Source organism: Schistocerca serialis, chromosome 7, assembly GCF_023864345.2.
Source record: "Schistocerca serialis cubense isolate TAMUIC-IGC-003099 chromosome 7, iqSchSeri2.2, whole genome shotgun sequence".
NCBI lineage: Eukaryota > Metazoa > Arthropoda > Insecta > Orthoptera > Acrididae > Schistocerca > Schistocerca serialis.
Genome location: NC_064644.1, coordinates 182,793,022 through 182,809,006, shown reverse-complemented (window position 1 = coordinate 182,809,006; position 15,985 = coordinate 182,793,022). Strand labels below are relative to the sequence as shown.

General features: G+C 42.3%; 1 protein-coding gene across 1 annotated transcript in view; it reads left to right on the top strand.

Moving 5' to 3' along the window:
* Window positions 1–15,985, top strand: part of LOC126412310 (mRNA-capping enzyme) — an 86,946-nt gene that overhangs the window by 29,564 nt on the left and 41,397 nt on the right. Inside the window, exons 5-6 of the mRNA XM_050081831.1 lie at window positions 10,816–10,894; window positions 11,002–11,139. Of these exons, the coding sequence (XP_049937788.1) occupies window positions 10,816–10,894; window positions 11,002–11,139 (217 nt within the window). The remainder of the gene's footprint in view (window positions 1–10,815; window positions 10,895–11,001; window positions 11,140–15,985) is intronic.

Below are 15,985 nucleotides of genomic sequence, written 5' to 3'. Positions count from 1 at the left end.
CAGGTTTCATGGCTTAGGAAGGTTGGTAATAGCTGCTAGGTTATGCTGCGTAGGACGGATGCTATGGTTTAAAAGAAGATGACTGACATATCTTATTTCTGTTGAAAGATCTGTGACTACCACTGGTTGCACTTGAGGTCTGCCTCTTGCAGTTTAGTGAAAAGAGTCCAAAGGCTGCCAACTTGTTCCTGCTGTGAGGACCAGGACAGTAATGTCATCGAGATAGTTTGCACAACAGGAGACATCAAGTATTAACTGAACTAAGAATGGCTGAAAAATAGTGGGGGCCCTCGCGATGCCAAAAGGTAAGCACGTGTAACCTGAATGGGATGTTGCTAATCATGATCTGTTGCGAAGTGGAATCCGGACAAGATATACCACCACAATATCAGTTTTTAAAAAACATTCACTTCCCCCCAGTTTTGCAAGGATTTTGTCACTCCACAAAATTTGATAAGAATCTACCACTGACTCACTGTTAATGGAGGGTTTGATCACCACTCAAAGTGCTCTGAAGATTCCTCCTACGACAACCAGTGGCATAGTCCATTAGCTAGAGGGAACCAGTTCAATGATGCCCAGGCCCTACAACCCAACTGCCAATCTTCTTGAGGGACATAGTGCACCTGGTGTCGACGTGGAAGTGGAATGGTTGTTGTTGAATCAACAGTGTAATGTAAATCCTGCTGGGGATGTTGAGCTTGTGGCCATTTACTGGCATATTACTATGCACTTCTGTGAATTCCACATCCAGAGGAGAGAGCGGGTTAGCCCAATTCGTGATATATTTCCAGCTTCTTGAGGGACACAGAGCACCTGGTGTCGACGTGGAAGTGGAATGGTTGTCGTCGAATCAACAGTGTAATGTAAATCCTGGTGGGGATGTTGAGCTTGAGGCAATTTACTGGCATATTACTATGCACTTCTGTGAACTCCACATTCATGTCCGAGGCCAACTGCATAGGGACCTATGACAGAGTCGACCACATGACCTTGTTTATGGCAAGTAGCACATACTGTGCGCACAGCGGCACCGGGAGTGTACACAGAAACAATCAAGACACGATGAAAACCTGCGGCAGAAACCAGCTACATACAATTGCAACCCAAATACATTAGAGGAACAAACTGAGGCTATCCGGGAATGCTGCTGATGTGCCAGTGAGTGCACTGATGCGACATCCATGCCATCCTCAAAATGTTCAGATGTAGCTTGTGATACTTTGAAAGCCTTAGCTATAGTCAAAACCACCACAACTAGTGGATCTTCTAAACACAAGACCACACAAAGTACCTCTCTGTCTGAGGCAGAATGAATGACAATGTTGCAAATCAGAGAATTGGCATAGGAGTGCTGGCAGTGAGAATACAGAAATTTTACACTTCCTACTGAGCCCATGGAGGTCGTTACCCATACTTGATAGGACTGGCCTGCTTGCTTTCGCCACTGGTGGAACGCCATATGGGGAATCACCACATGGGTTTGCTAAAGGTAATAAGCACTAAGGAAGTCACAAATTTCAGTAAATGACAATGCTGATGGGTTTTCAACAGGGCAAGTTTTTGAAGCCAATGAAATATTTCAGGTGCAATCCTTGATAAGATAAAAACTTCTTGCAATGATTGATCTTCTACCTGAAATGCTACTGCAAATGCTGTACGTGTGTGTCCCAATCTTCTTTTGCTTCTAGGAATGGTGGAAAAGCTGTGGGAATGGAGGGGGGGGGGGGGGCAGCTGACTCAAAAACATGGGGCAATGGTGTCATACTTTTATTGCCCGGCCGCTGCACGGGCACACCGACACAGTTCGTTGCCTACCAGTTTGGCATCCAGAATCTCCATTGTGACATGTAGGGCACCAGTCAACAATAGTCTGAGAATTGAGCCCTTCGCAGTCACTTCAGGGGCTCCAGTTGATCAGTTTCTTTGATACCACATGAAGGAGAGAAGCCCAGTTGCTTTCTGATGGTTGTGCCGTACCTGCTTGGATCATTATGCCACATCTGGCTTTTGTGATCCAGATTTGTCATGTGCCAATGGTCTGTGTGGTACAAGGGGGAAAAAGGACCAGGTGTGGTGCTGATGTGATGCACAGCCTTAATATATTTCATAAAAGCCAGTATCTTCTGTCCTACTCTTTCTCCCACAGACTCTGCAGGTTGGAATCCATCACTTCTGTAATGCCATCTTTCCAAGCATTAATGTCTTTTCCAGTAAACCGTGTCATCCCATAATGTGGCCAAAGTAGGTGAGTTTCTGTTTCAGTATTGGGCCTTCCAAGTTGCAATCTGGTTTTCTTTGATACTTACCTATTCATTCTCTTTACAGTCAATGGAACTCCCAAGGATTTCCTCCAACACCACAATTCAAAGGTGGATTTTTCTACATTGTTCAAGCTTTCTTACAGTCCAGGTCTCACCTCTGTACATCAACAAGTGGAAAGACCTTAGCCCTTTCTACACAGATCTTTGTTGTTACGTCTCCACTCCTCAAAACATTGTCAAGGTTGGACATTGCCTTTCTGCCAAGTGACAAACAGCTTTTGATTTTGTGACCATCATCAGACATTCAATATTAGACCAGCATTTGCACTTTCTTCTTTCATCTCCAGTAAGAGCATCTTTAATGCTTCTTCACTTTCTGCTGTGAATATATCTAAGATTATTTATATTTATCCCAGCTATTTTAATTCCAAGTTGTTCTTCATCTGCTCCGGCATTCCTCATAATGTGCTCTGCATACAAAGTGAATAAAGAGGCGACAGTATGCAGCCTTGTCATACTCCTTTCTGAGTCTTGACTCATTTAGTCACTCCATATATAGTTTGTACCCTGGTCTCACAGTCAGGGTACAAGTTCTGCATGAGGTAAATGTTGTCTGGAATTTCCTTGCCTCCTTCATAATTCATCACATATTGGCAGTTTGATCTCTGGTCACTTTTCGATTAGCTCTCGGTCTATTTACTGGCAAAGGTCTATTTTGTAAAATTTTAAGCATGGCTTTGCTAGCATGTGAGATAATGTAGTTGTTAAGTAATTTGAACAGTCTGTAGAAATTCCTCCTTTGGAATTAGGGCGAATACTTTTCCAGTTTTTTGGCTACTGTTGAGTTCTCAATATTTTCTGAATGCAGAACTTTCACTGTATTTTTACCAGTGACTATGAACAATTCTCCTGGAATTCCATCATATTCATTTGCCCTGTTTTTAGCAATATTTTCTAGGACCCATTTGACTCCACTCTCCAGAATGGTTCTGAAATCACATTATCATCATCATCAGTTTTTAGTTGTATTTCTTTCTTATATATATCTTCTACATACGAGGTGTGATCAAAAAGTATTGGGAATTTTTGGATTGTAATTTAATTAATTTAATTTTAATTTAACATCCTATTTTCAGTTTTTTCCCGTGATGTACGTTTGCATTTTCGGCTGCTTTGAATATTTAGTTTATTGTTGACAGTCGTAAAGTTTATACATGTTTTGAAGTGCTCAGTGAATTTTTACTTTCCAAAAAGGTGGCTCAAAGAATTTGCATTAAATTTTGCTTGAAAAATGGAATAAAGTACAGCACAGCACTCTAAATGTTGACTGTGGTTTTTACCAAATTGACTATGACTAAGAAAAGAGTTTACAAGTGGTATAAATGTTTCAAAGAGAACTGAGAAGACACCGAAGATGACAACTGTCCTGGATGCCCTAGCACATGTTACTGATGACAATATGGAAGAAGTAAAGAAAATGGTTCTGGAAAATCACCAAATCACCGTCAGAGAGATTGCTGATCATGTCAGCATATCCTTTGTCTCATGCTAAGTAGTTTTTTCAGATGTTTTGGGCATGAAATGTGTAGCAGCAAATTTTGTTCCGAAAATGTTGAATTTTGACCAAAAACAACATCACTCAGGAATTGCTGGATGAAGTCAGCAATGGTCTAGAACTTCGAAAGAAGGTTATAACAGGTGATGAAATGTGGGTGTACAAGTGTGACATCAAAACCAAGGTGCAGTCGACCAAATGGAAACTGCCTGAAGAGCCAAGACCAAAAAAAATTAGACAAGTTCGATAACATGTGAAGGTTCTTCTCATTGTTTTCTTTGATGACAATGGGATAGTGCATCATGATTTCCTGCTTTATGGTCACGTGGTCCGTGAGGAATACTATCCCAAACTTATGCACCATTTGTGTGAAGCAATACGAAGATGACAACCAGAATTGTGGCAAAACCACTCATAGAAATTTCATTTAACGAAAAAAAATTGTATTTTGCCTAGCCACAGTATTCGGTGGACATGGCCCCCTTCGTCTTATTTCTATTCCTGAGACTGAAGAGAAAGGATGCTGTTATACCACAATTGCTAAGATATAAACAGAATTGCTGAAGGAGGTGAACACTATAATGAAAAGTGAGTTCCAGAAGCGCTTCCAAGATTGGAAAAAGTGCTGGTACAAGTGTATTATATCTAACAATGGAAAATCCAGCATGGAATGTAACAATATTAGAGAAGGAAAGTTGCTACTCACCATATAGCGGAGATGCTGAGTCACGGTAGACACAACAAAAAGATTCACATGATCATAGCTTTCTGCCATTAAGGCCTTTGTCAGCAACAGACACGCACACTCATGGTAACACAACTTGCACACACATCTGCAGTCTCAGACAACTGAAACCACACTGCAAGACCTGCAGACGTGTGTGCAAGTTGCATTTGTGTGTGTGCGTGTGTGTGTGTGTGTGTGATAATTATGTGAATCTTTGTGTTGTGCCTATCGCAACTCAGCATCTCTGTTATATGGTGAGTAGCAACTTTCCTTCTCTAATACTGTTGTATTTTATCTAAGGTGGATAACTTTGAAGGGAACAAAGATGTTGTCGATGAATACATAAAGATTCTTTAAGAAAAACAAAAACTCCCATTACCTTTTGATCATACTTCATATTCTACCCATGTTGTTGTTGTGTGGTTTTTTTTTCTTTTTTAATGTCCAGGCAATGGAAAGTACAAGTTGGAATGTCAACAACATTACAAAGGGATAGAATGCTACTAACCATAAAGACGAAACACTGATTTGCAGACAGGCGCAATGAAAAGACTGTACATTTGAGCTTTTGGACAGAGCCTTCTTCAGAAAAGAAAAGTGCACACAAGTAAGCACACCTCCCACACACGACTGCCATTGCAAGCCACTATAATCAGAGTGCAACTGAAACATGTCAAACAGGAGCAACAGCCCAGAGTGGAGCACTGCCCGGTGGAGTGTGCAGGAACTAGAGGTTCCAGGACAAGGCTGCCAGGTTCAGTATTGGGAAGCTGTGGGAGGGGATGGGGAAATGGGGGGGGGGGGCAGAAAGAGAGGAACAGGGAAGGGGAAGAGATTAGTGAGTACATTGGGACAGTGAAGGTGAGAGATGTTATTTGGGAGGAAGTGATAAATCAGAGGGGACAGAAACAGTTGGGTAGAAGGTTTGGAGCCCAGGTTTTGAAGCAGCCATTGAAATCAAGCATGTTATGTACAGCCACAGGGTGGTCTACTGTGTAATCTGAATGTATGCTCTTAAGGTCATATCTGTAAGATGGAATAGCTTTGGCTTCTTTCATCAGTTTCAGCCATAATTTTATAAACAACTCATGATGTGATCCACAGTCAGGTCCAGGTCTTGTGGTGTTGATTGGAAAGCACTTTCCCACCTCTGATGACAAAGTATGTAATCAATTTGATTCCAGTATTGGCTGTCTGGCAAAGTTCAGGTATACAGGTGTCATCTAGGTGGTTGAAAAAGTGTGTTACCAATAACCAGTGAAATGTTCTAACAGAACTTTAGGAATCTGTCATGCTTCATTTGTTGTACCAAGACCAAATTTTCCCATTACAGCTTCTATATTTTGATTTTCCATTTTGACATCCAACCTCCACCTGTGAAAACAACATCCTTGTTGAGTGTCAACAACAGTAACTCTTGCAAATCTCTATAGAACAGGTCAATAATGTCGTCTTCAGCATCAGTGGTTTGGATATAAACTTGACTATATTAATGGGTTGACCTTGAAGTCTAAATTTTTATAATTGCACCCCATTACAGATTTTCTTAATGTGTTATTAACTATGAATGAATGCTACTCTATTACTTCTGTGTTCTCTTGTCCAGAATAGTATTCCGTATAGCCATCCAGGGCAAATTCTCCTATGCCAGTCCACCTCATTTCACTTACTTCCGATATGTCAATGCCAGTTCTCTCCATTTCTCTTTCAACTATGTCTAGTTTCCTTTATACATGGAGCTTACATTCCATGTTCCTAAACAGTGCTTCTCCTCGCAGCATCTTACTCTTTGTGAAACTTCTCTCAACCTGGTTGCGAAAGCTAGAATTTTGTGTGTATTTATGTGTTTGTTTGTGTTTCTATCGACCTGCCAGCGCTTTCGTGTGTGTGTGTGTGTGTGTGTGTGTGTGTGTATATTAAAAACGAAGATGATGTGACTTACCATACGAAAGCACTGGCAGGTCGATAGAAACACAAACAGACACATACATACAAACAAAATTCAATATTTTTCCCGTGTGGAATGTTTCCCTCTATTATATTGATACATTGCTTCGTCAGGAAAGAGGGAAGGAGAGGGAAAGATGAAAGGATGTGGGTTTTAAGGGAGAGGGTAAGGAGTCATTCCAATCCCGGGAGCGGAAAGACTTACCTTAGGGGGAAAAAAGGACAGGTATACACTCGCACACACACACACATATCCATCCACACATATACAGACACAAGCAGACATATTTAAAGACAAAGAGTTTGGGCAGAGATGTCAGTCGAGGCGGAAGTGCAGAGGCAAAGATGTTGTTGAATGACAGGTGAGATATGAGTGGCGGCAACTTGAAATTAGCGGAGATTGAGGCCTGGTGGATAACAGGAAGAGAGGATATATTGAAGGGCAAGTTCCCATCTCCGGAGTTCGGATAGGTTGGTGTTAGTGGGAAGTATCCAGATAACCCGGACGGTGTAACACTGTGCCAAGATGTGCTGGCCGTGCACCAAGGCATGCTTAGCCACAGGGTGATCCTCATTACCAACAAACACTGTCTGCCTATGTCCATTCATGCGAATGGACAGTTTGTTGCTGGTCATTCCCACATAGAAAGTGTCACAGTGTAGGCAGGTCAGTTGGTAAATCACGTGGGTGCTTTCACACGTGGCTCTGCCTTTGATCGTGTACGCCTTCCGGGTTACAGGACTGGAGTAGGTGGTGGTGGGAGGGTGCGTGGGACAGGTTTTACACCGGGGGCGGTTACAAGGGTAGGAGCCAGAGGGTAGGGAAGGTGGTTTGGGGATTTCATAGGGATTAACCAAGAGGTTATGAAGATTAGGTGAACGGTGGAAAGACACTCTTGGTGGAGTGGGGAGGATATCATGAAGGATGGATCTCATTTCGGGGCAGGATTTGAGGAAGTCGTATCCCTGCTGGAGAGCCACATTCAGAGTCTGATCCAGTCCCGGGAAGTATCTTGTCACAAGTGGGGCACTTTTGTGGTTCTTCTGTGGGAGGTTCTGGGTTTGAGGGGATGAGGAAGTGGCTCTGGTTATTTGCTTCTGTACCAGGTCGGGAGGGTAGTTGCGGGATGTGAAAGCTGTTTTCAGGTTGTTGGTGTAATGGTTCAGGGATTCAAGACTGGAGCAGATTCGTTTGCCACGAAGGCCTAGGCTGTAGGGAAGGGACCGTTTGATATGGAATGGGTGGCAGCTGTCATAATGGAGGTACTGTTGCTTGTTGGTGGGTTTGATGTGGACGGATGTGTGAAGTTGGCCATTGGAGAGATGGAGGTCAACGTCAAGGAAAGTGGCATGGGATTTGGAGTAGGACCAGGTGAATCTGATGGAACCAAAGGAGTTGAGGTTGGAGAGGAAATTCTGGAGTTCTTCTTCACTGTGAGTCCAGATCATGAAGATGTCATCAATAAATCTGTACCAAACTTTGGGTTGGCAGGCTTGGGTAACCAAGAAGGCTTCCTCTAAGCGACCCATAAATAGGTTGGCATATGAGGGGGGCCATCCTGGTACCCATGGCTGTTCCCTTTAATTGTTGGTATGTCTGGCCTTCAAAAGTGAAGAAGTTGTGAGTCAGGATGAAGCTGGCTAAGGTGATGAGGAAAGAGGTTTTAGGTAGGGTGGCAGGTGATCGGCGTGAAAGGAAGTGCTCCATTGCAGCGGGGCCCTGGATGTGCAGGATATTTGTGTATAGGGAAGTGGCATCAATGGTTACAAGGATGGTCAAAATATCCACGGGTGTGCTGCCGGTCTACAGTGTCCAACGGGCACAATATTTCGGCGATCATACATGTCGCCATCATCAGGTGAACTGAAGGACTGAGCTCCTGTGAACGTGCAGACCACGGCGGACAGAGCCATCACTCCGACGTCATCTCAGACGCCGTCGCAATCTGTTCCACCGCGCGACCGTGGCGCGGGGTGCGGACGGCGGAGGGAGCGCGCCGCGGGCGGAGGGTATTTAAATCAGCCGCCGCCGCGACCGAACCCAGTTCCCTCTGAGCAGCCATAGCGTACGGATCTCCGTGCCGGCACGTTCACAGGAGCTCAGTCCGTCAGTTCACCTGATGATGGCGACATGTATGATCGCCGAAATATTGTGCCCGTTGGACACTGTAGACCGGCAGCACACCCGTGGATATTTTGACTATCAAATACGCCGGGAGAAACTCAAGAATCACATCGTTACAAGGATGGTTTCCGGGGGTAACAGACTGGGTAAGGATTCCAGGCGTTCGAGAAAGTGGTTGGTGTCTTTGATGAAGGATGGGAGACTGCATGTAATGGGTTGAAGGTGTTGATCTACGTAGGCAGAGATACATTCTGTGGGGGCTTGGTAACCAGCTACAATGGGGCGGCCGGGATGTTTGGGTTTGTGAATTTTAGGAAGTAGGTAGAAGGTAGGAGTGCGAGGTGTCTGTGGGGTCAGGAGGTTGATGGAGTCAGGTGAAAGGTTTTGTAGGGGGCCTAAGGTTCTGAGGATTCCTTGAAGCTCCGCCTGAACGTCAGGAATGGGATTACCTTGGCAAACTTTGTATGTAGTGTTGTCTGAAAGCTGACGCAGTCCCTCAGCCACATACTCCCGACGATCAAGTACCACGGTCGTGGAACCCCTGTCAGCCGGAAGAATGATGATGGATCGGTCAGCTTTCAGATCACGGATAGCCTGGGCTTCGGCTGTGGTGATGTTGGGAGTAGGATTAAGGTTTTTCAAGAAAGATTGAGAGGCAAGGCTGGAAGTGAGGAATTCCTGGAAGGTTTGGAGAGGGTGATTTTGAGGAAGAGGAGGTGGGTCCCGCTGTGATGGAGGACAGAACTGTTGTAGGCAGGGTGCAATTTGGATAGTGTCTTGGGGAGTTGGATCATTAGGAGTGGGATCAGGATTATTTTTCTTCGTGGCAAAGTGATATTTCCAGCAGAGACTACGAGTGTAGGACAGTAAATCTTTGACAAGGGCAGTTTGGTTGAATCTGGGAGTGGGGCTGAAGGCCTTACCCTCTCCCTTAAAACCCACATCCTCTCATCTTTCCCTCTCCTTCCCTCTTTCCTGACGAAGCAACCGGGGGTTGCGAAAGCTCGAAATTTTGTGTGTGTGTTTGTGTGTTTTTTATTGTGCCTATCTACCAGTGCTTTCAGAATATACAGTATGTTCCTTTCCATCATTGTATCTTGAAAGCCAGAAACTTCTTCAAAAGAATGTTGTGATTAGCACATGCATTGCCTTAGATGGACCACAAAAAATTCTGGTAGGTGAAATCTTGTGATAAGATATTGTAATACACATGTCAATGAAATAGTAGATGATTGGTTCAGTGGAGAAGCCTGTCTAGAATTTTGATTGACTCAGAATCTATCTTTAAATACTTTTAACTTTGCCAAAACTTTTGACACAGACGTTAATATTGACGTGAGTCGATAACTGAACTCTGCCCTGCTACTTTTCTTAAAGAGGTTTGTAACAATGGCATACTTTAGTCTGTCTGGAAAGATTCCTTGTGGAACTGGTGCATTAAGTACATGGTTGGGTGCAGTAGATATATCAAAAGAATGTGCTTGTAATATTTTGCAAATGTTATCAACTTCTTGAGAATTTTTGCTTTCAAGAGAGTTACATTATTTATCTGGATGTCATTTGAATGATATCAAATAGATTGAATGTTTGCAGAACTAACTTGTCACATATGTTGCAGTGCTTTTTATTTGGAGCTGACCATATCAAGTCACTCAGATGTTTTAGAAATTAATTGTTAAAGAAGCTTACCGTACATGCCAAATTAAGTCAGAGATAAATAATTTTGAAAATAAAGTGGGAAAAATATGAGTGTAGTTAGAATGGAAATGGGAAAGTCTGTTAGTGGATAAGATGATGTGGTAATTAAGATATGACCAAATGATTTTTGACACCAAACATGGTACTATATGTTTATTGTTCCTTACATGTGCCTCTCAACTGCTCAGTGCATCTTCTATTTAGTGAATAGTGATCTATTCCCATTCAGATATTAAGTTCAGTCTCATGCTATTCGAAGTACAATTTACTTTATTCACTAAGTGTAATGGAAAAGAGATGTTAAAATACTTTTATTTTAATACTGCAAGTCCTGGTGTTTGGCAAATCCTACCAGCAGAGTGATAACGGAACTTGAACAATAGCAGTTTATGAAGCTAATGATTATAAGGAAAATAGTGTGAGGGGGACATTATTCATCAGATCCTGAAATTATATTTGTACTTAAAATGAAAAATAAAATTATGTATTAATTTTGTAGAGGAAGAAGAAGCAGATGATGATGATGATGGTGCTGGTGGGAGTGTCGGTGGAGAAGAAAATGGGAAAGCAGCTGGAAGGTAATTACTCTGTTCTCATCTTAAGGAGAAAAAGTATTTGTATAATCAACCTATTGCTCGCAACTTGAATTTGGATGTTGAGGTAAGATAAGCTGTTTCTGTTTCAGCAATCAGAGACGAAGGAAGGAATTTCGAAAGAAAAATCCTACATTCATGGAAGGTGTAAATGGTGTTACACCAGTCACAACCCAGCCTAAGTTGTCAGAAATACAGAAAAAAACTCAGTCATTATGTGGGTGGAGAGGGTGTGTAAACTTATTGTAATGTTTCATATATTCTGCCATATTGTAATAGTGCACATCTACTCCATATTTTTGCCATTATGCTATAATGTAAGTATCACATAATAATCATACAGGGTGTTTCAAAAATGACCGGTATATTTGAAACGGCAATAAAAACTAAACGAGCACCGATAGAAATACACCGTTTGTTGCAATATGCTTGGGACAACAGTACATTTTCAGGTGGACAAACTTTCGAAATTACAGTAGTTACAATTTTCAACAACAGATGGCGCTGCAAGTGATGTGAAAGATATAGAAGACAACGCAGTCTGTGGGTGCGCCATTTTGTACGTCGTCTTTCTGCTGTAAGCGTGTGCTGTTCACAACGTGCAAGTGTGCTGTAGACAACATGGTTTATTCCTTAGAACAGAGGATTTTTCTGGTGTTGGAATTCCACCGCCTAGAACACAGTGTTGTTGCATCAAGACGAAGTTTTCAACGGAGGTTTAATGTAACCATAGGACCGAAAAGCAATACAATAAAGGATCTGTTTGAAAAATTTCAATGGACTGGGAACGTGACGGATGAACGTGCTGGAAAGGTAGGGCGACCGCGTACGGCAACCACAGAGGGCAACGCGCAGCTAGTGCAGCAGGTGATCCAACAGCGGCCTCGGGTTTCCGTTCGCCGTGTTGCAGCTGCGGTCCAAATGACGCCAACGTCCACGTATCGTCTCATGTGCCAGAGTTTACACCTCTATCCATACAAAATTCAAACGCGGCAACCCCTCAGCGCCGCTACCATTGCTGCACGAGAGACATTCGCTAACGATATAGTGCACAGGATTGACGACGGCGATATGCATGTGGGCAGCATTTGGTTTACTGATGAAGCTTATTTTTACCTGGACGGCTTCGTCAATAAACAGAACTGGCGCATATGGGGAACCGAAAAGCCCCATGTTGCAGTCCCATCGTCCCTGCATCCTCAAAAAGTACTGGTCTGGGCCGCCATTTCTTCCAAAGGAATCATTGGCCCATTTTTCAGATCCGAAACGATTACTGCATCACGCTATCTGGACATTCTTCGTGAATTTGTGGCGGTATAAACTGCCTTAGACGACACTGCGAGCACCTCGTGGTTTATGCAAGATGGTGCCCGGCCACATCGCACGGCCGACGTCTTTAATTTCCTGAATGAATATTTCGATGATCGTGTGATTGCTTTGGGCTATCCGAAACATACAGGAGGCGGCGTGGATTGGCCTCCCTATTCGCCAGACATGAACCCCTGTGACTTCTTTCTGTGGGGACACTTGATAGACCAGGTGTACCGCCAGAATCCAGAAACAATTGATCAGCTGAAGCAGTACATCTCATCTGCATGTGAAGCCATTCCGCCAGACACGTTGTCAAAGGTTTCGGGTAATTTCATTCAGAGACTACGCCATATTATTGCTATGCATGGTGGATATGTGGAAAATATCGTACTATAGAGTTTCCCAGACCGCAGCGCCATCTGTTGTTGAAAATTGTAACTACTGTAATTTCGAAAGTTTGTCTGCCTGAAAATGTACTGTTGTCCCAAGCATATTGCAACAAACGGTGTATTTCTATCGCTGCTCATTTAGTCTTTATTGCCGTTTCAAATATACCGGTCATTTTTGAAACACCCTGTACATCACAGTGCAAATTTTTAAACTGGTAACTTAGTTACAAGCATGAAGCAAATTATTAGAACAAGCTGTGCCATTTGAGAGCAGCAAGTAAGAACAGGTTGCGAGTACTGTTGAGTGAGGACATCATTTTACCTCTTGACATGTCTGTCTGTGAAAACAGACTAATGCATTTCTTCTCCACTGTGCATTGTATCATTTGGAGACTGGGTCACCCTCGTTCATTTTATGTCCCAGAGGGTGCACACCATTTCCTTTCTTACTGTTCTTACCTTCTTTCTGATAGCCATTGCCCTAAAGTTTGCACTAGGATGACTTTATTTCAGAATATCAACAGTTCTCCTCACATATGTTTTATTAGTTTTGCATCTTTGTATTTTGGTAGCCAAGCCATTCAGCTGTTCTTTTTTTCCCCTCTAGAATAAGCATTTCATTTTATATTTGTTAAAGTAGAGGCTGTTTTGTGGAAATATAAATACAAAACCTCAATTCTTCTCCAGCAATTGGCTAAATAAGAACAGATTCTGCTCCTACAATAAATTGCTTAGTGTCTGGAAGGCCTCTATTCAGGCACTCAGAGAGCAGTCTGATTTGCAATAGAAGACTGTGGAAGGGTTGGCAAAAAAGCATTGGTCTGATGTTTAAATCTCATTTGTGTAGGAGGTTCAGGTAAAATACCAGCTCTTAACTACTGCACAAACTTCAACTTGGAGGACAAAAGTTTTAGCATCCCTGGTGTTAAAAAGCAGTGAAAGAATTGAACTCAAACAAGTCGCCAGATCCAGATGGAATCCCATTTTGGTTTCACAGGAAAAACTTTTCAGCATTAGCACCATAATTAGCTTCAAATTTCTCACCCACCATAAAGACCTACCCAACAGGAAAAAGGTGCAGGTGACCCGCTGCATACAAGAAAGTTATAAGAATGTGATCACACAAAATCATCTTTGATGATTTGTTGCAGATTTTGTTTTTTAGCACATTCTCAGGTTGAATGTAATACATTGTGTCCATAACTAAAGTTCCGCTTTTAAAATACTGTAGGAAGAGAATCACTGCATAGAATGACATCAGACTTGAACATCATATTATTGGCACAGAGGGAAAAGTCATGGAACAAAAAAACATTAACAAAAATTTGATCAGTAGATGGCACTGTAACCAGAATATGAACAGCAACAGACTCATGGCACACTGCTGTTTCTCAGTTTTTTTACAAGAATGGTGACTGTGTACCAGTAGCCCTGCAGAAGTTTCAAACACTCAAGGGTATGCAAAAAGGCACCAGTCCGATGTTTGCTAAGGATCTTACAAAATTTAAAAAGACAGTTTCTTTTGAAGTGCAATTTGTCAGAGGTAGGAAAGCAGTTGATCCAACTCTGTCTAAGCTGTCACCGCAGTATTTGCAGGAGGGGGTCAAGTGGTGGTGTGCAAACATGCAATGCACGGGGAAATGCCCCAACATTGAACATGCCTGTGAGCATGGTGCATAAAATCTTATGAAACAACCTGCATTGCTATCCATCAAAATAACCCATGTTCAACAGTTGCTTCTTGCTGAGCTGCCAGCAAGACGAAGGTCTGTTTTGGAATTTCTTGTTCATGTGGAAGAGGACAATTATTGGCCATGGAACATTCTGTGGACAGACAAAACGTATTTCCACCTCCAAGAACATGTCAGCACACAGAATGTTATCCACATGCTCATCAAGTGGTACCTGTTCATTCTTCAGTGGTGACTGCACGGTGTGGTTTGACACGATCTTTTATCATATTTTTTCGAGGAGATAAGTACTTCAGGTACTGTTACCTGTACAGTCACTGCTAAACGCTATGAGTTTTTGCACATTGGTGCAACAGCATGGATGTGTGGGTAATAGAGCACTGCATGTGCATGGCGAAACCAAATGAGTAGCTCTTGCTGCCCATCACTTACTTTTGCACACTTTGTGGAAGCGTGCACTCGGCAGTTCCCGCACTGGGTATCATGAATTTTCGTTCATCATCACGTGGTGCTCAGTCTCTGGCTGCGGTGCAACAGGCACGTGGCTCTGCCATGTGTCCAAGGAAACGTGGACTTTACACAGCTTCATCACAACACAGTGGCGCTAAAGGACCTATCAAGCATCTGAATGGATTTAGAATTAGAATTTCTTGTTGGCTTCCAATTTTGGCTTCCAATTTTCCTTGTTTTCTACTAAGAACATGTATGCTGCACACCTGAGATACATCAAATATTATGATTGCGTCTGAACATGATGATGTAAAACGAAATGTAAAGTGATAATGGAGTATAGGGTGTTATTGAATGTCATTGATTTGGCTGTGGATCTCTAAATTTTTGTGAATGAAAGCTAAAGAAATAATGCTTGCATTCAGTATGCAGCAAACATCGCACTGACACAGAGATGTATTTTGGACAGAACAAATGAAAAAGATTTATGTTGATAAGTGTGACAACTAATTATAATTGGCTACTTTCTTTAAAACTAACAAAAGAACTTCAATCTAGCTACACTGTAGGCTCACATAAGTAAATCCAGCAAATAAACTAATAGGACTTGCTTAGAGTTGATAATATTCCCTACTGTGGACAGAAAGAGGAAAAAGCATGGGGTGTAATGATAACAGGAGGTGGACATTATGCAAATAAATTTCTATTTGTATAATTATTTGAATAAGTAGATCATTTAAACAAATCTATTTGTGAATAAGTTATTTGTATCTTGAATCACAAATAACATAGAATGCTACTGTATTTCCTTCCTTTGCTTCTTGTATGGAATTATGTAACTTGGCTCAGCGCAGTGTCTATTAGAAATATAACTTATTACTGGTTTGTACAGAAATGTGGCTCACTGGGTTAAGCTCTGGACTAAAAAACTAAAAGTGTGCAGCTCGATCCCCTGTTGGTTCTAACAGTATCATTACTTATTACTTCTTTCACCTGTGACAATGAGCAAAATATGAAGCCTTGTTGCACTGCATTTCGGAGTACATATTGGAATGTAGGTCTCCCCCCCCCCCCCCCCTAACTGGCTGTACAAGTACAAGTCAGTGCAGAGGTGGGAGGAAATCAAAGACACACCCTCATGCCTAGTAAAGAACTGCAGTGTTCATACTAACCTTTGGGTTGAGCACAGCTTTGCTTTGATTACAGCATAAGAAATGCAATATGTTGTTGTTGTT